The sequence below is a fragment of the Chrysemys picta genome, chromosome 2 (genome assembly GCF_011386835.1).
Source record: "Chrysemys picta bellii isolate R12L10 chromosome 2, ASM1138683v2, whole genome shotgun sequence".
Taxonomy (NCBI): Eukaryota; Metazoa; Chordata; order Testudines; family Emydidae; genus Chrysemys; species Chrysemys picta.
The window spans coordinates 78,134,194-78,156,503 of NC_088792.1; the positions used below are offsets into that span (position 1 = coordinate 78,134,194).

The window sequence follows — 22,310 nt, forward strand, 5'->3', positions numbered from 1 at the left end:
CTGAGAAATGTTGACAGATTAACACACAAACCTATTTGTGTCTCCCATGTGTCTAAAAGATTAAGAGAAATTGCTCCTTTGAATTCACTAGGAATAAAACCATGTGATTGATCTGCTTGGTGTCCACTCTTCAGTGTTAGAGAGGAAGAATGGGCTGCATTGCATGAACGCGTAGGTGGCATGTCGTGCTCCTTGCTCTAAAGGAGCACGTAGGTGGCATGTCGTGCTCCTTGCTCTAAAGAGGAAGCTCTCCCTCCTACCCTAAAGAAAATGACCTCTGCAATTAACTGCAGATGGATGAATCATAGCATACAGGTGCTACCTGCATATTATCTAGTGAGCCAACAGATTAGAGGCATATTCTGCTTTGTTACACTGGAATAACTCCACTGACTGTACAGGAGTTACTCAGGGACAAAGACCTGCTGCGTCTCACTATGTCAACAGTAATATGGACTTTGTACTTATGAACAAGCTGCACTGCCCTTCCCACTATTCTAGTTACCTTCATTTTCTATAAATCCACAGCTGTGTTACTCTTCCGTTACATTATTGTGCCTTGTTTCTTGTGCTTGTGGCTAATTGTTCCAGTCACACTTGTCTCAAGTTAAACCCTTTTCAAATTTACAAGAATTTTTTTTGTCCCTGCAATCCCTAACAGAATGCTATGTTCACCAAGGCCCCATTGACTTTCAGCGGAGACAGGTTTCACCCCTCTGGTCATGATACAAAAACTGAGGTACACTTCACCCTTTATATTAATTTCAATGCATATGGTGAAGAAAGAGGTGCGTAGTTATACCATGCTCACATGGTTTGCGAAAAAATAAGTAAAAAAGAAGCCTTAGAGAGAAAGGTGCATCTCTGTCACCATTACATGGGAGCAATAATATAAACACACTTGGTGGAGTGGAAGGAACTTACAGAACAATGAAAACAGAAATAGGAGAAAAATGTAAAAAGCTATTTCCCCAAAAACCTGCATATTTGACTTAGAATTTTTTTAGCACTTAGAGAAGCATTTTCAAAACAGACATCTAATTTCAATCTTACCCAGCCGAGTAGTTTGATCATTCTTCTCTAAACTAGGATAAATGTATCCCTACAGTTACCTTTTCATTTCTGAGCCTTCTTAATATTTTTAGCACAATATTTTTCAATGTCACAAATATTGAACATCTTTCAGAAGATAATTTGTGGGAACATCCACTGAAAATGTCCAACTTCGTAAGACTGTAAGATGAACACTTCTCCCCAGTCCAAGGACAACGGAAACCCTCTCCATCAAATGGCAAATGACCCTAACTAGAAACAAAGGAGGAAGCAATTTCCTTCATTTTCCTCTAGCAGAAGTGGCTATTAATGCCAAATTATTAGTAGATGAGATGAGAAAGATTGTAAGCAAGTTACTTACTAATATTTTATTTAAAATTATTAAAATATTTTAGAAACCCAGTAAAAAAGCATAGCACATTTAAAAGGCCACAGGTTTAGAATGGAAAATTCTTTATCTATTTTGAAATACTTCAACTGGAATTTCAAGGCATTTGCAGTACACGCCAAAGAACTGTACATAGTTATACAACCATTATATTTTCCTAACCCAGTAAACATAAAAAAAAACCCTCCTTAAATCTCAAAGTAATGAAAATACAATTTAAATTTGCCAGTTAAAAATTATCTAGATATACATTACACATGTACAGCAACAAATGAACATATTCAAAGGTGTGTTTATACATAAATTTTATATCTTAAATAGCACACTATCAAGCTAATTTCCTGTGGCAATCAGTTATACATACTTTTTAAAGAACCTCACAAAATGTTTCACTTTACTGGAAATTTTGTATTTCTCTTGTACGAGTTGGTTTCTGTGCTTTGAATGGAACTAAAAATCAACATGATGGCAAGTGCTGTTATGTCAAAACATCTTTTGCAGGACTCTGGGAATAGTGCAAGATAGTTCACTTCTTTCCAGGTGTGGAGGGTGAAACTGGGAAGCTTTGTCACCACAGAATTTGGTATAAAGACTCATCAGGTGCTTCTGGTGTCGGAAGGACCCATTGCAATAGGTTTAAGTCTCTCAACAATGATGGCAGCAGGCCCATAATCCCATAGACAACTACTGATGACCCTCTCTTGGAGATAGGACACAATGCACAGGTAGGCTTCCTATAGTAATTACTCTCTTCCACGGGTTTTATTACTGATTAAGCAAGAATTTTTGCAGGAACATTTAATCCTGCTTAAAACTGCCCCTCTCCACTTTTGGGACCAAGCCTAATTTAAAAAAAAAAAAAAAAAAAGGCAAAGAGTTGAGTGTGACAAAAAAACATCAAATAGGATATTTTTTAGAGTGTGAAAAAAATTCAAAACTATTTTTACAGCAATAAAGTCTCTCACTCCAGCCAACGTACAAGTGTGGCTGGGTTCTGAAGGACTTACATCCAGCTCTCTTCTATTTATATGGTTTCTATGGTAGTTTGTAAAAACTGCTTCCAAATATCTATGAAAAAGTTACATGCTCAGTCTTCATAGGTTCACTTAAAGAAACTCAAACAAGAGTTGTAATCCCAAAGTCTTTTTAAACAAAAATGAAGAGTTTTAGACCAACATCATGGTCATAAAACTTATGCCAACACCACACATGCACACACCATTTTAAGTTAGTAATTCCAGTTCTGTATGTCCACTACGATGTGCATAAACTCACCTGAACCCAATTCCAGGCTGGTCTAGTGGTAGCACTCTATTGCCACAGGAGAGAGACTGCGAGTCTGACAAGAACTGGGTGTGCTTTTGAGGGCAGTGGGCCTTGCATCTCCCAGAGAACGCCTATGGCAGATTAGAAAATAGAGCTAACTAGTTCCTAAACATTATCCGTTCCCTTTTCATGACATAGTTGATAAATGTTTTTCATTCCTTTCTATTGGAAAAGGGCATTTTCAGCCTCTTATTTTAGAAACAAATAAGTTGACACTCAAATCTGTATGAGGTCACCCATTTGTTGTGGAGAGTGGTGGAAGCCCCATTGCTTGGGACATTTAAAACTAAAACTGGACAACACGTTAGGAACACACACTGCAGGGAACAGTCCCGACATAGCAAGGGGGTGGACTGAATGCTACTTTCTACTTATAGCAAGGTCTTTATTTTTAAAATCAAGATTTATAGCTACTTTTGATGCAAAAAGCAAGTAAAAATCTAGTAAAAACCATGCACAGAGAAATTAACAAAACAGGATGGAGCCAAAGATTGATGATATTCATTGTAGTGGTTCTAAATGAAGGACTTACACAGTATGACGGAGATCCCCAACACTGGGAAGTTTTATATTTTCAGGGGTATTGCTTGTAAAGGTACCATAAAGGTATCTCTCTTATCATGCACATAACTACCAGTGACGGCAACATGTGAGGAGACAGTAGGTCCTTAAGTACAGATGTACAGAGAAAATAAATATGTCCATCTTAAGGAAGAGCACATTTCATTCAGAAATGAGGAAATTTCACTAAAGAAAGCGTATATTTATTCTGAATGTAAGCTTCAGGCTAAGCTTGCTGCTCTACACCACCTAACGGCGTTCCTTCAGCAAAATGTAGTGTTAGTGTCAGATTTCCTTCACAAACAGGTTCAACCCTTCAGGAGCTGACACATTTAACGAAGGGAGACCATTACAACCATATTATGTATGATCATCAGAAAGTAGCAGCCTTAGAAAAAGCCTCTGACTTCACTTACAATACTTTAAATCCCTTACTACTCTGTCCTCAAAATAGGGCGAGGGTAAAAGGCAACCTGTTCCTAGAGGGTTTAGTCTCAGTGCCGCCTCAATGATTTAAAGGGCTGTTGGTTTGACATAATACATTTTGGGAAAGTGATGTTAATAGTCTCAAATCATGGAAGACATGGCAAGTATCGTGGAAAGTCAGACAACAAACTACTTTTACATAATGAGGCCTCTAAGATACTGGTGTTTTGGGGTTTGTTTTTTTTTGTTAAATATATACTTGGAGCGCCTCATATTCTCTTGGAAGTTTACTACAATTTATCCTGCTTACATAGCCCTCCCTTGCAGGTGTAAGACTCTCATTTTCCCCTTCCACAGAGAAAAAAGAACCCAACCAGCAAAAAAATCCCACCCTTCAAACATCTGAAGAATGCATTTTCACCACTGCCCTGCATATGTGACTCAACCTGTCTGGTCTTTTGCATCCTTGCACTGCTTGTGCCTAACCCACTGCTCACTAATAGCTTCCCTTTTCATCCCAGGGGCTGCTGTCTTAAGTCTAGAAGTTTATACAACTGCTTGCTTACTTATTTATCCAGTCACCAACTGAGCTGCATGCAGGAGCAAGGACAAACAATAATCAACTTTCATGACCATTCATCTTAGGTATATCTCCATATATATACATATATCTCATAGAGCTGGAAGGGACCTTGCAAGGTCATGGAGTCCAGCCCCCTGCCTTCACTAGCAGGGCCAAGTACTGATTTTGCCCCAGATCCCTAAGTGGCCCCCTCAAGGATTGAACTCATAACCCTGGGTTTAGCAGGCCAATGCTCAAACCACTGAGCTATCCCTTCCCCCTCTGTGCACTGCAACGGTGCCAACGTTTCATTATTTTATTTTTAATGAAAACTTTTCCTGGCAAAGCTTAAGCTAATTACTTTTTGTCTGCCCTCGTGAACTGAAAGGATTAATTGGTCCCTGCTCCCTCTTTTTAAAAAATATATCCCTTTACCTGTTTGTAGGCAGTTAGTCTCCTCTCAGTATTCTTTCCTCTAGGCTGAAAATATTGGCCTCTTAACCTTTCCTCTTAAGGCTAATTTTCAAATTTCTTCTTTCTTTAATGGGTTTAACGATATTTTTAAAGAATGCATCACTTACAGCTTTAAACTTCCACAAATATGGAGTGCAAAGGTCACTCTATGATATACCACTTGACTATCAAATACACATAAGCTAGCTGTATGTGTTTTACCAACTGCCTTTAAAAAAGAGCAGTGACTTTCAGAGACACAAAACAGAATCTAGAAGTATGGAGTAAGACACACAAGATAAAATCAAAGTAAAGAACAACTCATTTGGGGATAGAAACCTCTATGAGATTGCAAAATTTAGTTTCCCTTTTACATTCAGTTTAACCGATAAAACAAGGAAGGGATTTTATTGTACTAAGTCATTCTTAGTATCAGAGGCAAGAAGCCAGATATCACCAACATAGGTAGGTGTGAATTAATGCAACAGAATTCTAATTCTAGCCCGCTGTATTTACATAAATTTAAATATTTTAAAAACATAACTCAGAATTTAAGCCTGATGAGTTCGCCTGTATTACAGTCATTCTTCTCAGAAGTCTCAGTGCTTTCAGTTACTGATGTCTATTTTATGTTTAAATAAAAAAATCTATTTGGAGGCAATTTCTTCCTTTTAGAATGTCGCTCTAACAGTTATTAGTCAGGACAAGTTAGATGGAGAATTGTACAAACCCTGATGCTCAACATACTGTTGTTAAAAAAATTAAGAGTCTATAAAAGCTTATGATTGGGTCAGACTTGTACAAAGCTGGCTAGATGCAAAAGAGAGAGAAGACAAAGTTACCCTCAATGCAGTGAAATAAGTAAGGAAATGAACATTTTTCATCTTGATTAATTTAACTCATAGAAATCAAAGGACTTTTTTAAAGTTTAGATTTGGTTATTCAGCGGCTGATTTTCTGGTGTGTTCTGTGTGTTGCCAGTGTTCTCGGATTTATTTTCCTTCCCTCTCCGTTTCTCCATAAACATGTGAATACCATCAGCTAGAAATCCTATACTTGCCAAAAAGCCAAACACCTGTGAATGTGAAAGAAACAGTTATTTAAAATGTATACATAAACATTAATATTATTCCAACTTTGATTGAGAACCTGAAGCAAGAGAACAAGCAATCTTCTTCGTGCAACCCTCCCCCTCCCAGTTTACTGTAGTATTTCTATATACATTCAGTCTCCAGTCTTTTGAAGTCAGTGGTTCAGTTCTTAACAGAAAGATCAGAAATCATAATAGTGACATGTTTTTATTTCTTGGATCAGGTGTGCATGGTACAGGTCCTTACTGTTTGACTGCAAGGAATTCAGACTAAAAACTTTTTACATACTAGCTTAGAAGCAGAGATTAATGCTATTTTTTTTTTAAAGTGTTGGGTGAGGCAGTAGCATAGTAAAGATATAGTCAAGGCCAACTAAAAATGAGTCAAACTGGTGCCTGAGCATTAATGGGATTCAGTGAAGTTTGAGAGGGTTACGTTTTATACAGTTGATTTGAGCCAACACAATAGAATATAAACAATTAGATCTAAGAGTGAAAGAATTCTTCCATCTCCCTGTTCTGGGGGGGAGGGAAGGAGGAGGAGCCATGAAAGTGTCTGCGTTAATATTTGTGACACAAATGAATATTACAGAAGATAAACGTATTCTTCTTGTAAATTCTAAGATCATTCTGATTATAGGATCAGAGTTCTTTATTTTTCTAATGAATCTTTATTAAAGAAGAATGTTCTTTGATTTTGATGCTTTATAATTTAGCACAGAAATAATATGAAGATTCTTTAAAGAGCGTGCTGGAGAAGCGAGACACTATGACTTCTCCACATGCATCCCAGAACTGCAGAACCTCCAGTGTTCCTTGTGAGCTACATGCCCTGTTGCTCGTCTAACTATTTTTGGTACCGTATAGCTTCCTAGATGCTCTGAATATTCACACTTGAACTCTGCAAGTATCCTCCCTGCTATAACTGACTCCCCAGATGTATGTCTGTTACCACTCCCCTCTCAGCCTTTACGAGAATGTTCTAGAGTCCCTAGGACAGTGGTCCCCAAACTGGGGTGTGCGCACCCATATGGGGGCGTGGAGGAACATTCGGTGGGGGGGGGGAGGGCGTGTGGCAGGGCCTGGGCCAGCCCCAATGAGGGGGCAGGGAGGGAGCGCCATCCAGCCCCACTCTGCCCTCAGACCAGCTCGGATCTCAGCCTCAGCTCCACTCCAACCCCTGCTGTGCCTCCAGCCCAGCCTCATTCCCTCTCCACCTCTGGCCTCAGCTCATAGAGTCCTAGAGCCTAGGCTCCAGCCCAAGTCCAGACATCTACACAGCAATGAAACAGCACTGCAGCCCAAGCCCCGCGAGCCTGAGTCAGCTGGCATGGGCCAGTCACGGGTGTCTCTTTGTTGTGGAGAAAGCAAGAACAAAACCTGGTGAGTCTGACAGAAAAGGTGTAGAATCTTGGGGGCCAAGGTCAGAAGGAAGGGTGAAATGAGGATAGTGACCCATGGGGAGGCCAGAAAACACAGGACCAAGGTTGCAAAGCTAACTGAGGGGACTAAGAGCTTTTCCTAGCATCCACAATATTATGGAGCTCCTAGGGTGCACTGAGCTTCCAGCAAACCTTATGAAGACCACAGCTGTAGAATGTGCCCATCATGTGGATCTCCCATATTCTGTTGTAGCAGAGGTTTATGTACCAGGTCTTAGGAGCCCTAAGGTAGCCACCTCTTCCTGCATCCTTACTTCAACAAATGCATTGCCTTCTGTTTTCTGCCCACAACCTGGCTAGAGCTTCCCTTCCTCTAAACCTTGAGCAGAGGAGTGAAGGTTTAACATGGAATGGAGTCCAGGGTGTTTTCAGATACTTACAATTGCAACAGTTTCAACAGATGACTTGTCATTGGTTGCAGCAAACACAATGGAAGCTACAAAAAAGAGAACTCCCACTACTGTAGTGACCCAGAAATCCTGCAATCATAAAAAAAAAAAGAGAAAATTACAAACTAGTGGAGGCACTGGTTGGTAAAGGAACCAGTATATTAAAAATGCCCAAGTTAATGAGACAGTGAAATCATATGTGAAACCTGGCACTATTATAAATCTATAAAACATGTATATTTCTAATTATATACAGCACAACGTTCAACTGCAGCAATGTGAAAGGAGACTGCATCACATACTATTCTTTCTATGCCTTCCCCCTTCCTACCTCACTCACATCCATGTAACTTCTCTCAGCACATTCCACATTCAGAAGAAGTCTGTTTAGCTATCCTAGTTTCATTGAGTTCTTAGCGGCCTTGGGGAAAAGGAAGCCTTACAAAATAAGTGCATTCACTCAGATCTCTTGGTACTGATACTCTCCTACCGTTATGCCTTCAGTCAAAGAATCTACATATTGTTTGCTATATGACACAATTCTTAAGTTAGGTGGATGCTCACAACACAAAATAGTGTTCTTGCCAATATTGTATTTTCTGAAATTCAAAAGCATACTGAGCATAACTGGCCTCTGAAAGCGGTGGAGGATGACATGTGGTAAGAAAACATTTCTGTACATTAGATTAGGGAAACAGGCAAGTTCCAAGTAATTAAATGAAATATTCTACAGGGTGAATCCATGTGATAGACAGGGATCCCAGTATTATGTGCTGGCAACAAACTGCACTCCAGAGAGGCTATAATATAATTTAATATTAGTTTGTGTGACAGAATGCCAAGTCCTAGGACTCTGCCTGGAAATGCAGATCTATGCTGCTGATCCACCCCAAGGGCAAAACCAAATGGGCCTCAATAGCTCCAGCTCAATAAAACGAGAGTCTAAAGGGCAAGTGAGGAGGTATTTCAAAGCAAAAGCCTAGAAACAGGGAGTTCAGAGGAAAACTCAGGTGAAAGTTTAGATTTGTTGTTTTAAGTTAAGAATAAAGGAAAACCCCAGAAAGGGAGGTAGAATGAGTTTCAGATGGGCATGTGTGTTCATGTGTGGTGGAGACGACTCGTTTATATTTTAATTGAGAAGGACAGTCACTTTTAAAAATCTCATTAAACACACATCTTACCCATGCCACTAGCACAAGAGATTATAAGAATTCCCAGTAATCTAATTTACTTTTCACTACAGGTTCTCAGTGTAGCCATGTTTGGGTTGCAGAAGAATGTTTGATTTTTGGGGGGAGGGGGGAGTTTCCACTGCAATTTAAAAACAAAACAAACAAAAACACATGGAAATATTTCTCCTGGTCTTACATTTTGTGAGTTCTGACTTGTTCTTCCCCTCTACTCATTTTTACTTCTTAATGCAATACCAGGGAAAAAACCTGCACTTCTTGTTTTAGAAGTTCTATAAACTCTTTTTGCTTATTTTATCGGAGACGAGAAAACACAGGAAAGCCCCTTTAGGAACAGAATTTGATTTTATTTATGTCTTTTCATACCAAAGGAATCCCACCTCACTTTACAAAAATGATCTTGAAACGGACATGGCAATCTCCTGCAGAGCCAGAAATGCAAACATGGGAATTACAGGGTAAAATCATGTGGCCTGTGTTATGCAGGAGGTCAGATTAATTGTTCATAATGGTTCCTTGCAGACTTAAAAATCTATTAAGCCTAGCTGTAACAAAAGAGATGCGCACACGTGCTCAAGAGAACTTCTGTTAAATAAAACATGCGTATTGATCCTTAACTAAACCTATTATCACACATAAGAAAATCTTTACTGTATGTCCGGATACATAAAATTGGAAAATACTAAAATCCACTGTGCCTTCCCTCACCCACAGTAATATGCAGGGAGGAGATTCACTGGCATCGGACTCATATTGTCAAGTGACTTTTCAAGCAGTGTTAACCCCTTTCTTCATGCTCTTTATGCTACTCAGCTAGTTAAGGGGCACACAGAGGAGAAACACCTGCTTTGGTCTGAACACTGGGTCATTTATCCCGGGTTTAGAACAAGCAATCAGCTTTCCTGGAAAACAAGCTGTCATCTTCCCAGTCCACAGCCCAGAGCTGAAACTCTGTATCTCACCGTAGCCAACGTGAAAATGTGTAAATAGTTGCTAATATAAAGAAGATAACTCAGTTAACATTGTGCAGTCTTGTTATCAAATAGTATATATTGTCTGGACAGAACAGTTATGTAACTTAAATTGCTTTAACAAAAAACACCTTAACATTTAGAAGCGAAAATAATTAAAAATAAAGCAGTTCCTTACCAATGTTCTTAATCTATCCTTCTCAACTTTATCATATGCAGAGGTGCAATACACAATCAATATCAGGAGACTCAGAAAGGTGGCACTGAAGCTTATAAACTCAAAGAAATAAAGCCCACCACACAGGATACAACTCTCCACAATTTCTTCAAGGATGAAGGCCAAAAAGGAAAGCAGCTGTGGAAAAATAAAGATTATTCAAATTATCTAATCAATTTGCCAATGTTTGTATCAGGCAGTCAGCTGATATTAAAGCAGTGAAAATAATTATCTCTGATAAAAGAAAAAAGTTTAAATGTCAAAGCCAAAATAATTTTATCTTTGTGGTTTGTGACCTGACAAACCATTAGACAAGTACAAAAATGCCACAAATTAAACACTTGATATGTAGAGAAAAATGCAACCTTGCTGTTAAAATTAACTAATACAGTAGATCAAGCTGAACAGAACACCTTACACCAGACACACACTTGTTGACTATACAGTATACATTACCAATTCAGGGTTTCATGCATGAGAGTGAAGGGAGCAGACTAGGAAGACAGGTTTTTGGTTGTTAGATGCTCACTCAGGACAAGCAAAATTGTATTTCTTTCTGCCTATTGGGAATGCTGCAAGACCTGAATGTAGTCTCAGGCACATTGGCTAGCATGTACAGCCCAGAGCTGAAAATGAAAACTAGTGCCCCAGCTTCCTTGTAATAAATGGCAGAAGCAGGTCATCCAACTCAGCTGCTTCTCGAAATTCCACTTTTGATGCTGTTGAACCATTTGTGCCCCCGCCCTACTTCAGAGAAAGTACACATAGCTAATTATGCACACACTCCCCACCCCAGTGCAGCATGGGGAAATTGCTCTTTTCCAAAGCAAACAGCAAGGTTTTTTTGTGGAGACTAAGGTCAGACACACCAAATGGTCAATCTACCCAGAAGTTCTACACTCACCTCAGACCATTTTATTTTTGAGGGAAGGACACGAGTTATTTTTTAAAAAAGAGAACTCGTTTGATCTACTAAAAAAAAAGTTATGACAACTAGATTGTCCATGGGACAAGTTTCTCTAGCTTGAAGAAAGGAGAACACAGTTGTACTGCTATCCTCTCAAGTGTGTTTGCATAACATTTTGTTTGCAGTTCTCTCATTTTGGCCACTTCCCAATGACTAGCTTTCCCCATACTACATTACCCCAGCAGTAAAGATTCAATGGAGTAGGACATTCCAGGAAGGGAGAACCTGACTGGGTCATAAAATTAAGGGTAACTCTATGAAGGCTTTGTTTCCATGCCAACTATTCACTTTTTTACAAATAATACTTGTAAAAAAAAAAACTTCCTGGGTAGAGGGCTTAACTTCAGGACTCTATTAATGCTGATCTTAACCTGCAGGTATCACTCTTAACAAGACTTTGCTCATCTCTACACCCATCCCCCTCACAGGCTGTATCTACACTGGCAAAATGCATGATTTGCAATTCATTACTGTTGCAGCAGCAGCAAAGGTTGCAGTGTAGACAAGTCTTTGGCACTTTTACCAGCACATCATCTAACCAACGTGCCAGTCTACTCTGAACAGGTTAAGGCAACATGGAGGTAAAAATAAGAGACCTGTCTCAACTACATCTAGTGGTGCTACCAAAGGCAGAATGCAACAGTAAGAAATTAGGACCTTTAATTGGGTTGCAGAAGACTGTTTGGGTTTGTTTTATTTATTTATTTTATTGGGGGGGGGGGGGGGGAGGGCGGGGTTTCCACTGAAATTTCAAAACAAAATAGAACCCATGGAAATATTTCTCCTAGTCTTATATTTCATATAGACCAGACCACAGAGAGCTAATGCCATCACCTTTGCAGCACTACCTATCTCTACCAACTTTATGGTCAGAATCCGGGATTTGACTATACGCAGACAGCATGCTCATCTCTAGACAAAACGTTATTAGTTTTAATACCTTTAATTTACAAAGCAAAATTAACCTATAAAAGTTTGTGCGACATTGCTATAGTTTTCCAACTCTATGTCCTGCCACTTTAGATAAAGATTTGTTACATATCTTAGAAATCCTTATCAGAGGGGTAGCCATGTTAGTCTGGATCTGTAAAAAAGTGACAAGGAGTCCTGTGGCACCTTATAGACTAACAGATGTATTGGAGCATAAGCTTTCGTGGGTGACCAAAGCTCATGCGCCAATATGTCTGTTAGTTTATAAGGTGCCACAGGAATCCTTGTCACGTTTTAGAAATCCTTATTAATTACACTGTTGCTACACCTGTATAATAGACCTAGATGGGTCAATTTCACTTCTAAGCTCAAGTATCAGTCCCACTAGACTCAGGCCTTGTCTACACTACCAAGTTTTGTTGCCAAAAACTGCCTTTTGGCAACAAAACAGCAAGAGTGTACACACTACAATGGGACTTTTGTCGCAAAAAATGCCCAGTTTTGGCGACAAAAACTTCTATCCCTACTACAGACTTTTGTCTTTTCCCCTCCCTTTATTGTCGACAAAGAGCCAGTGTAGACACTGCTGATTGTTCTGTTCACAGAACTGGCTTCCGCCAGTATCCCACAATGCCTGCCCTGATTGCTCTGCTCAGTGTTTTGATCTCTGCTGCCCTGCAGGCATGAGCCCCTCCCCTTTCAAAGCTCCGGAAAGTATCTGTGTGCTGCTCCCTTTGGGGAACTGTAGCGGGCTGGTCACCCACTCCTACCTTAAAAGGCTTAAAACAGCCTGGGCAGAGGACTGTGGCAGGGAAGGAAAAGCGGGGCTGTTGGGCAAAGCAGCCTCAGCTGGAGGACACGTCCCAATCAGGCCATGGCTGGCTTAATGAGGGCCCAGCTGGCCCTTATAAGAGGGCTGGGGCCACAAGCCAGAGACAGACTCTCACTAGCTTTGAGAGGGAGGGACCTGGCTGCAGGGAGCTGAGAGAAGGTACCTGGAGTGGAGCAGGGCTGGGGGAAGGCCAAGGGAGCTGGGGAGCTCCGGCCTGGAAACCCCCAGGCTGTGGTCTAGTGGAAGGCCAATTAGGCACTGGGGTTGCAGAGGGCAGTCCATGGGCAGGCAGAGGCAGCAGGTCCAAACTCCCCTTGCCTATGATGAGTGGCTTTTACACTACAGTCTGCCCCAGTGAGTGGGGGCTAGATGGTGACTGGCAGTAGCCCATGACTGAGGTAAGGTGGGGATAGATGGTTGGGGGTTCCCCTGGGTGGGGAGACCCTGAGACTGCAGGGGTATTGCCAGGGGGCAGCACCCCAAAGACAAGGGGCACCAGATCCTAGGAGGGACATGGGGGGGTGTCCCCGTGGCAGTGGCCCACTGGCCTGCAGAGGGCGCTCGGGAGGCTAGAAATGCTAATTCCCTGAGATGACCAGCAGGAGGTGCTGCAGCAGTGAGTTGTGCACCATCACAGGAACAAACAAAGAGCAAATCATTAGAATGCTCCTGTTCTGCCCAGCGCTAGGAACACAGCAGCAGGCAGAGTGCTGCTGCAGGGAGAGGGGGACAGACTGCTGTGCTGCTTTGCCATTCCTCAGCATGGAGAGCTCACAGAGCTATTCATGATGCTGCTCTCGGCAGCTGAGGGGGCTGTGGAAGAACTCGCGCAGTGATCAGCTCTTCCATTCCACAACACTGCACTGTGGGATACATACCCACGGTGCATTGGAGATCTCATCATCAACAGTGTGAGCAATGTGGATGTGATCTGTCGACAGAGAGCAAGTGTGAACACCCTTTGGTGATTTTTGTTTTGTTGACTTTTGGGTGTTGACATAAGTTTTGTCAACAAAACTTGGTGGTGTAGACAAGCCCTCAGACGCAGAAAACCTTGGGAAAACCAGTACTCTCCAAAGCCTTGTCAAAACTTAAGTGTAGAGACTACCTATGCTGGCACAGTTAAACAGACAAACCCCACCCCCAGTGTACAAGCAGTTAAACCATATGAAAGTGCTTAGATTGATATTGTTTAGGCTATGTCTATGCTAGGATTGCTTTACCAATATAATATACTAGTATTCCTATACTGACAAAGTACTCCTAGCGTGAATGCAGCTACACCAACAAAGTTATGCTTCTCCTGGTATAGTACAACTATTCCCCCATCTGTACAATCTAGATCAGTAAAAAAAAAAATGTTTTTTTTCCCCAGTACAGGTGGTGTCTACACTACAGACTTCTGTGGGCAGAGCTATGTCAGTCAGGGACTACACCTTTTCACACACCTGACTGAACAGCTATGCCAGCACAAGTCTGTAGTGCAGACATGGCCTTATTCCAATTCAGCAAAGTGAAATAAATTATACTGGTATAACCACATCCATACCAATGCTTTTACTGGCATAACTATATTGGTAAAATATCACACACAGCCCGCCAGCACAGTTACACCAGTAAAACTTTCTAAGTTTAGACCGAGCCTAAGAATCAGGGTTGCCATCTTCCCAGTTTATCCAAAGGTTTTGATAATATCTCCATCTCCCCCTTTATATCTTTAAATAATCACTGGGTTTAACTTTCTGATTTTCATATAATAGCACAATAATATGTATTTGGACTCACTAAAAGGCAGAAAAATATTTTAATTCAACACTTATTTTGGACAATTAGTTGCCAGTGTCCATTTAAAGAGTTGGAATTCAAAACAGCTACTTCTGACTGATTGTTTTCTAGCTAATAGCTTGCACCAAGCAGCTGCACATGGTACATAGTGGGTCCTAGTCAAGGAAAATAATTTACAGCCTGAGTTTTTCTTTAAATATGAATATTATTAGCAGCTCAACACATGTGAACTGTAAATTTCCCAATCTAAACCGTGCCAGAGGGCAACATTTCAGACTAATTCTATATTGAATACTCAACAGTATTAAATAGGATGCATCTTAAAGAGTGAAAAGAACTACAGCTAAGAAATAAAAACAATAAGGCCATTTCTCAGCACACTTCCTTTTTCTCCTGTAGTTGCTATTAGGCAGATTGCTTAGAAATCAACTTCTGCATAAAATAACGATTGCTATGGATTTCTCCAAAATATTTCAAATCCATTTTTTGAGGATGTATGGGGGATGTCCTTTTTTGCACTTGCTTTTTAATTTAAAAAGCAAAGAGCCATTACAGGTATTTTTCATTTCATTATAATAATGTTTATCAAAATCATATTGAAAATGTGAGTCACATGTTTTCATTTTCATTCATAATTTCTGCTCTTTATCAGCAGCGAAGAGTTTCAGAATGAATCACCTTTGCCACCTGGAGAAAAAGTAGAGCAAAAAAGGAGCAACATAATTGCTAGAAACCCACTTTGAACAGAGCTCAGAAACCCAAATAACCATGACGCTATCTCTGGAGCAATGGTAGATGCTCCTCTGTTTGATCCAAAACCAAATGGCTAATGAATGTTTACTAACAGCCATCCTTTTGTCCCTGAAAATCATTCAGCTGCTTGCGTGTTAATGAACGTGCCACAGTTAAATTTAAAATCAGTGATGAAGAGGAAAGGTATCACCATGTAAATGACTTCCTTCAGGTAAAGAGGTTTTTCCTACATGCAGGAATTTGACAACACATGTCAACCATGCTTTTCCTATTACGTAAATTGGTAGCTGTGTTTTTTTTTGTAACTACTCCTTCAATCTCAATTTCTTATTAAAAGCTTTAGAGGGAATTTATTTAAAAGAAAATATACTGTCCTTGTCTCCCCACAACTGAGTTCTTTATCAGGAATTATGAAGATGCTTAATTGCTCTGTTCTTAATTGGTATTTTCTTCTGCATTTCTGTTAACTGTACTCATCTGCAACAATTAATCCAACACACACCTAAAGCACTGTAGAAGGTGCAGTTAACTACTCACTATGCTCTATATGCTCCTTAAAGTGTTGCAAGGGGAAAAACAAAAACACAGGAGTTGACTAGCAAAATGAGGAAAGAAGAACAGATTTTAAATAGTTCTTTTTTAATTGTATATTTTTCATTCTATGCATTCATAGTATTCTGTTAAAGCTATTTAACACGTCAAATAATTATTTCTCACATTAACAGAGGGCCACCATTTGTCCTACATTATTTGTAGTGTGGTGAAGCCTAAAAATCCCAGTCAGTCTAGGGCACTAGATGCTATACAAACACATGGATTTTCCTCAATAGGGAACAGGAGATTCCATGTTTCAGTTTCCTCAGAATCATTGTCGAGGGTCCCTGCCTTTAAAACCTGCAGAGGTCCTGACAGCACACAGCTCGTTAGAGGCTAACTGGGGCGGAAGTACCTGTGGAGGACAAATGCCTCTGCACTATACTTCCCTAGTTATCCACTCTCCATGACAGCATAGCTCCTTAGAAAAAAGTGCTGCCATGGGGTGCCTCCTAGAGAAGCACAGAAAATCATCCTCAGGACTTTCCACTAGCAGTAATTTTTGTTTGAATTAGCACTCTGAAATCTTAGACCCATGGGTAAACCACATGTAAAGCATGGCTGCTCCCTAGCTTCTCTTCCTTTCCAGAATTGCAGAGCCTTTACTGTGCAGAGTCTTCTATACAAGAGGTTCTCAAATTGGGGGTGGGACACGCTTGAGAAGCTGCTGGCAGTGGTGCTGCCTTCAGAGCTGGGTGCCCAGCCAGCAGCCACCACCACACTCCGGCCGCCCAGCTCTCAAGGCAATGCCGCCGCCAGCAGCAGCACATAAATAAGGTTGTCATGATATTTATTACCTATATACTTAAATGGCTGTCTGAATCAATGCCTTACTATTTTAAATACTTAGTGAGAGCTACATGTTGATTTAAACAAAATAATCAGTATATATACTTGTGTGGCAGAAGGAGGGGCATAAACTGCTACAGATGTAAAGAACGGGGGTGTGATCAAATAAGTTTGAGAACCTCTGTTTTACACTGTCTGAAGACCATTAGGGAGAATGTACCCAAGTTCTCTCTCTCCTCTACAATGTCAGTTTGCTACCCTGTGCACTGCACAGCAGAGGGTAATGTGGCCAAAAAAGTATTGCAGCTCACTTTTAAACCATTATCCCCATGTTGTAAGTCCAGACCAATCCACCAGATATTAATACCTTCCTTTATCACTTGAATGATAGTATCAATAAATGACTAACATTACATACACGCTTTGTAGTTATGTATAATTCTGTCAAGTTTCTAGCACAGCCTTAATGTTAGATAGGTGTGAATATACAAAATAAAGTTGTGAAAACAAAGGAAAGTTAAACAAAGTGAAATACTTGCCTATGAAATTGTAACTGTTTAACCACTGTTGTCTAGAGCCTCAATTGTGGCATTTCTCCAGTGAAATCTTCTGGTTTAAAATTGCATACAAGGGTTGCTATTCAAAGGAGTCTGCTGATTTCACAAGGCTTTAAAAGCAGGGTTGGTGCAGTGAATAAATAGTTCAGAAGCCAGAGCAGATCTTTAAGCTTAAATTAGAACATTCCTTTTCAGTCTAGCATTGTATACCGAGGTTTCTGCATGCAATACTCTCTTTTTAATTCTGCCACTTAAATGACAAGTATTACTGCTTTTAGATATTAATTTAGAACGCTAAGTCTTGGCCCAATGTGCTTTCTCCTATCCAACTTTCTACAGAATTTGAACCAGTTTTGGATTGAAACTAAATTCATTTTGTATTAACCAAAATTAAAAGAACTCCATGCAAAACTCAAAGTTCTTAATATCTCTTTGGCAGGTACATTTTTATGTGATACACAAAAGTGGTTTCAAAAAGAGGCTTCAGCAGCAGCAATCAGAGATAATAGCATATTGCTAACAACTATAATATAGCTCACTGGTTTGAGCATTGGCCTATTAAACCCAGCGTTGGGAGTTCAATCCTTGAGGGGGCCATTTAGAGATCTGGGGCAAAAATCTGTCTGGGGATTGGTCCTGCTTTGAGCAGGGGGTTGGACTAGATGACCTCTTGAGGTCCCTTCCAACCCTGATATTCTATGATTCTGAAGTACTATAAAGTGTTCCCTCTATCCTGAATATCATGCTACGATTTTAAAAACTGGAAAGTAGTTCTCTGCAGTTGGCGTTACAGTATTTTAGGGAATATTGTACCATACATATAATGGAATCAGATGATTTGCTGTATGCAACATCCTATTTAAAAAGCACCCTAGACAAGCGGTAGTTAGTCTGAAATTTTAAGATTGCAGTATTGCAATTTTAATCACTGTTTTGCATATGATCTGTACGACAGTAGTCTCTAGCAACCCAACGTGCTATTTACTATAAAAAAAATATAGTAAGAGACAGTTGCTACCCCAAAGAGCTGAATAGACAAAAGAGTGGGAGGGGAATAAGACAGAGAGGTAATATGACCTGCCCAATGCCACATAGTAGGTCAATGGTAAAGCCAGGATTAGAACTCACTTCTCCCAACTCCAACTTGGCTCTCTATGAGCTGAGGGGTGAAAACATTATCCATTAGACCACATTACTAAACAGATTGCAGAGATTACACTAACATTTACCTGGATTTCCAAAACGAATAAAACTATTTCACAAATATTTTTTTAAGTAAAACGCAGCATTTATGTGCTTTCCTTCGACAAGGGCATGTCACGCATAGAAAGCTAACTGAATTTCACCCACAGTAATGTACAAGATTTATTTTTGAATTTGTGTCTGGACCAAGAACTCAAAGACTTGTGCATTTTGGGAGAGAAGGAAGCAAGGTAGAGCACTGTGCAGATAAAAAATGTGTATCCACATCCGATCCACAAACGTGGTCCGCAGATATCCGCATGTGTGGATGTCCACAGATTTCCAGGGCAATAAAGAGAAAAGAAAAAGTATCTCTCTGATGAGCTAAACAAATCTGGCTTTGGTTACCTACCCTTCTGGGGTCCCTGCAGTGATGGAATACGGCCATAAACTGCCAAAGCTTTAAGAAAATATAGAGTTTGTGCCCACGTGGGTCCAGCTGTCTCTTCTTCTCTTTGTTTATGAATGGCTCTAGTAGCTTCTCTCTCCCCCCCATAACCAGAAAAGCCAAAGAGGGATGCACCTGTAATTGTCTTTATGAAGGCACATGAGTAGTCTATATAAATTACCGGGATTATTTATATGGGCAAAGGTGTTTGCATGGCAGTAATACCCAGAAGGCTCAAACAATAAATGTTTTATAATTACAAAATAAAACAAATCAAAGAAAATGTACCCTCAAAAACATTTATATAAAGCACTTTAGGGCTTTGAGAATTGTTTAAAAATAAATTTAAACCACAACTTTCTGAAGTTGTGTGTGTTCCCTTACCATGACTTGGCATATTCTTTTTCTTTTTTAAAATGACTGTCATATGTTTTTAAATGTTATGGTCCTCTTTTTGGCAGTGCCTGATTAATGACCAAGGGCAGAAATCACCTGATGCTGTTGTGATTATGACATTTCAGAACTAAAACCCACTCATCTTTCAGGAAAACTGATACTGACATTTTATGGTTGAGTCCCTTTCCCATTTAGGTTTCACTATCTTCCCTAAATCCAAACCATGCTGTTTTATTTTCATTTTTGTATATATTAACCAGAAATTTGAGAAAGATCATTTATGACCTCCAACATTTATGAATAAGGATCAAAAGATTACACAAAATACACACAAAAAGCCAGCAGAATAGGGATGTCTTCCTTTGAAGACTTAGGATTCTTTTGATTTGGAGTGTACCACTATAACACTCCAACAGCTCACCACAATATAATGAGGTTCAACCAAGATTTTCTACCACTTATATTAATGGAATGTAGCCTCTGGTACAGAACATTAAGGCCTTCACATGAGTCCAAACCGGTTTAATTTTATGTTAAAAATTCTAAGACCAGAAATAGCAGTGCTACAGTGGACTGCATGCTCTCGATCCTGCTTATTATTTGAACCTACAAAACCAATTGAAATCACTTGCAAAATTAGCACAAACTTCTAAACAGTCTGTGTCTGTGACTGTAGTGTCCAAATAGATGTGCCATACTGTTACTGTGAAGATGCCTCCATAGTAATAATAGTTTGAATCTGCAGAAACAATATTACAATTACAATGCCAGTTCACCAATATACTGGCATTTAAAGGTTGAAAATGTACTATTTAATATTACCAGGAGTTATATATTTACCATTTGATTTAGACTAATTTTTTCACTTTTTAAATTCAGTTAAGACTTTTTAGATCAAGCTAAATTTTCTCTGACTGAAGTAAATGGTGGCTCTGTGTCTACACTTAAAAGAAGTATCTGTACTAACTTCTATTTTGGTTATGAGTCTAGGATATTATTTTTAAGATTTGTTTTTATTAGAGTAAGGTTTTGTCTTAATATCTTATTGGTCATTTTTATATACCACCTTATATTTTGTGCAATGATAGATATAACCTACAAAATGGAAATCAAAAGAGGCAGTAAAAGACAGCACACAGAAAAAACACAGAAAATTCACTAATGAAAAAGAAAACAAACATTAAATGTAGACAATAACAACTACATTTACAACTTCATACTTACAGCAACAATATTAATTGCCAAATAAAACACATGCAACACAAAGGGAGAGCTAGAAACATTCATTTTGTGTTGTATTCAATTTTGTCCTCTTTTTATTTAGACAGCTTAGTTTGTAACAGAGAATTATAAACTTAACAAAATAGCCAGGGTTTCTATGCCTCTAACATGAAGTAGATTTGTATCAACAGCCAAATAAAAGCCACCATAAAAACAAAGTTTTCTTTTTGGTGGACTTGAAACAAATGATTTTTTGAAAATCTACTAATCTAGTTGAACATTCATATCGGAGCACAAATGGAGAATGGTGTCAAGGCAGGAATAACAAAGAGCAGGGGAGTGGTGTGGAAAGAAGACTATAAATGGGGCAGGGAAAAGTGACTGCGCAAGACAACAGGTTAAGAAACATTAATTAAAGGTTGTAGGCAGTGTTGGTGTAGCCTCTTGGTCTCAGGATATTAGAGAAAGAAGGTGGGTGAGGGAATATATTTTATTGGCCCAATTTCCGCTGGTGAGAGACCAGCTTACACAGCGCTCCTCTTTTCACTTCAGAGACCCCAAGAAGAGCTCAGTGTAAGATCGAAAGCTGCTCTCTCCCCAGCAGAAGCTGGCCTAATAAAAGAGATTACCTCACCCCTCTTGGTTCATTAATTAACGTTCGTTAACTCATTATTTGCTTTGTGACCCTGCACTGTATAGTCAAGTCAACAGAAGCGTCAACCCTACTGCACACAGCACACCACTCCTCTACTCCAAACCCAGCCATGCCACAGCACAGGACAGGGTCCCAGGTAACTGTAGGGCCAGCAGCAAGGGTGGAGAGGAACCACAGACATGCAGGGCCCCGAAGGACCCGTCCAGCCCCTGCGTTGGGGCAGGGCCAAGCTTTTCTCCAGGCCCCCGACATTTCCCCAGAGCCTGCGGAGCTGCTGGCTGGTTTCACCAGAGACACAAACAGACCCCAGCAGCCCCCGCGCCGGGGAGCCAGGCAGGGCGGCCAAGTCACAGCGCTGCGATAACAGGGCCACGGCCGGGACCAGAGCAGGGCCACACCTCGCACCCCCGGCAAGGCTGCAGCACAGCCAGTTTCTCGCCGCCCGGAGCCGGGCCCGCTGCTCTCTGCCAGGCGCCCCAGCGCGCACGGCGTCCCCGCGCCCCGGGCAGACCCGCGAGGCCCAGGCCGGGGCTCACTCACCACTTGCGCCGCTTTGAGCACCAGGCGCTGCCGGCTGAGCCGGGTGAAGGTGCACTCGCAGGTACGGGGCTTGCTCTGCGGCTCGGTGGTCGGGACGTACACGCCGCCGTTGTCCATGGCGGGCGGGGCAGGCTCCGGGAGCCCGAGCTGCGGCCAAACGAAACCCAAAGGCCGGGCTGCGGCGCCCGAGGGCCACCAAGGGGCAGGAACGTCGCTCCGCCGCCGGGGGAAAAGCGCGAATCAGGCAGCGCCCGGGTCCCGCCGCCTCCCGGAATTCCCCTCCCCGCGCTTCGGGGAAACCAGAGGCGGAGCCTGGCGGGCCCCAGCGCCGAAATCTGCGCCCCGCCCACTGTGCCCGGCCGCCGTGACCTGTGCTGAGGGGCATTTCCCCCACTAGCAGGAGCTTTACGTAGTGAGTTGTCGTAAACATACAGATCCGGGTAACACAAAATCCCTCCTGGGAAACTTTTCTAAATCACTTTATCTGTAAGGGGTTAAGAAGCTCAAATAACCTAGTTGGCACCTGACCAGAAGGGCCAGTAAGGAAAGATACTTTCAAATCTGGGGGGTGGGGTGGGGTGGGGGGGTGTTTG

The 22,310-nt window shown here is 40.9% G+C and overlaps 1 protein-coding gene across 1 annotated transcript; it reads right to left on the minus strand.

Moving 5' to 3' along the window:
* Positions 1–1,489: 1,489 nt before the first annotated feature.
* On the minus strand, positions 1,490–22,117 carry CMTM6 (CKLF like MARVEL transmembrane domain containing 6). Its single transcript, XM_005278702.5, has 4 exons — positions 21,718–22,117; positions 10,030–10,206; positions 7,682–7,780; positions 1,490–5,844 (listed from the first exon to the last, which is right to left on the minus strand). Exons 1-4 carry the CDS (start codon positions 21,832–21,834, stop codon positions 5,698–5,700), a joined length of 540 nt encoding a protein of 179 aa, XP_005278759.1. The 5' UTR covers positions 21,835–22,117; the 3' UTR covers positions 1,490–5,697.
* Between the last annotated feature and the right edge of the window lie 193 nt (positions 22,118–22,310).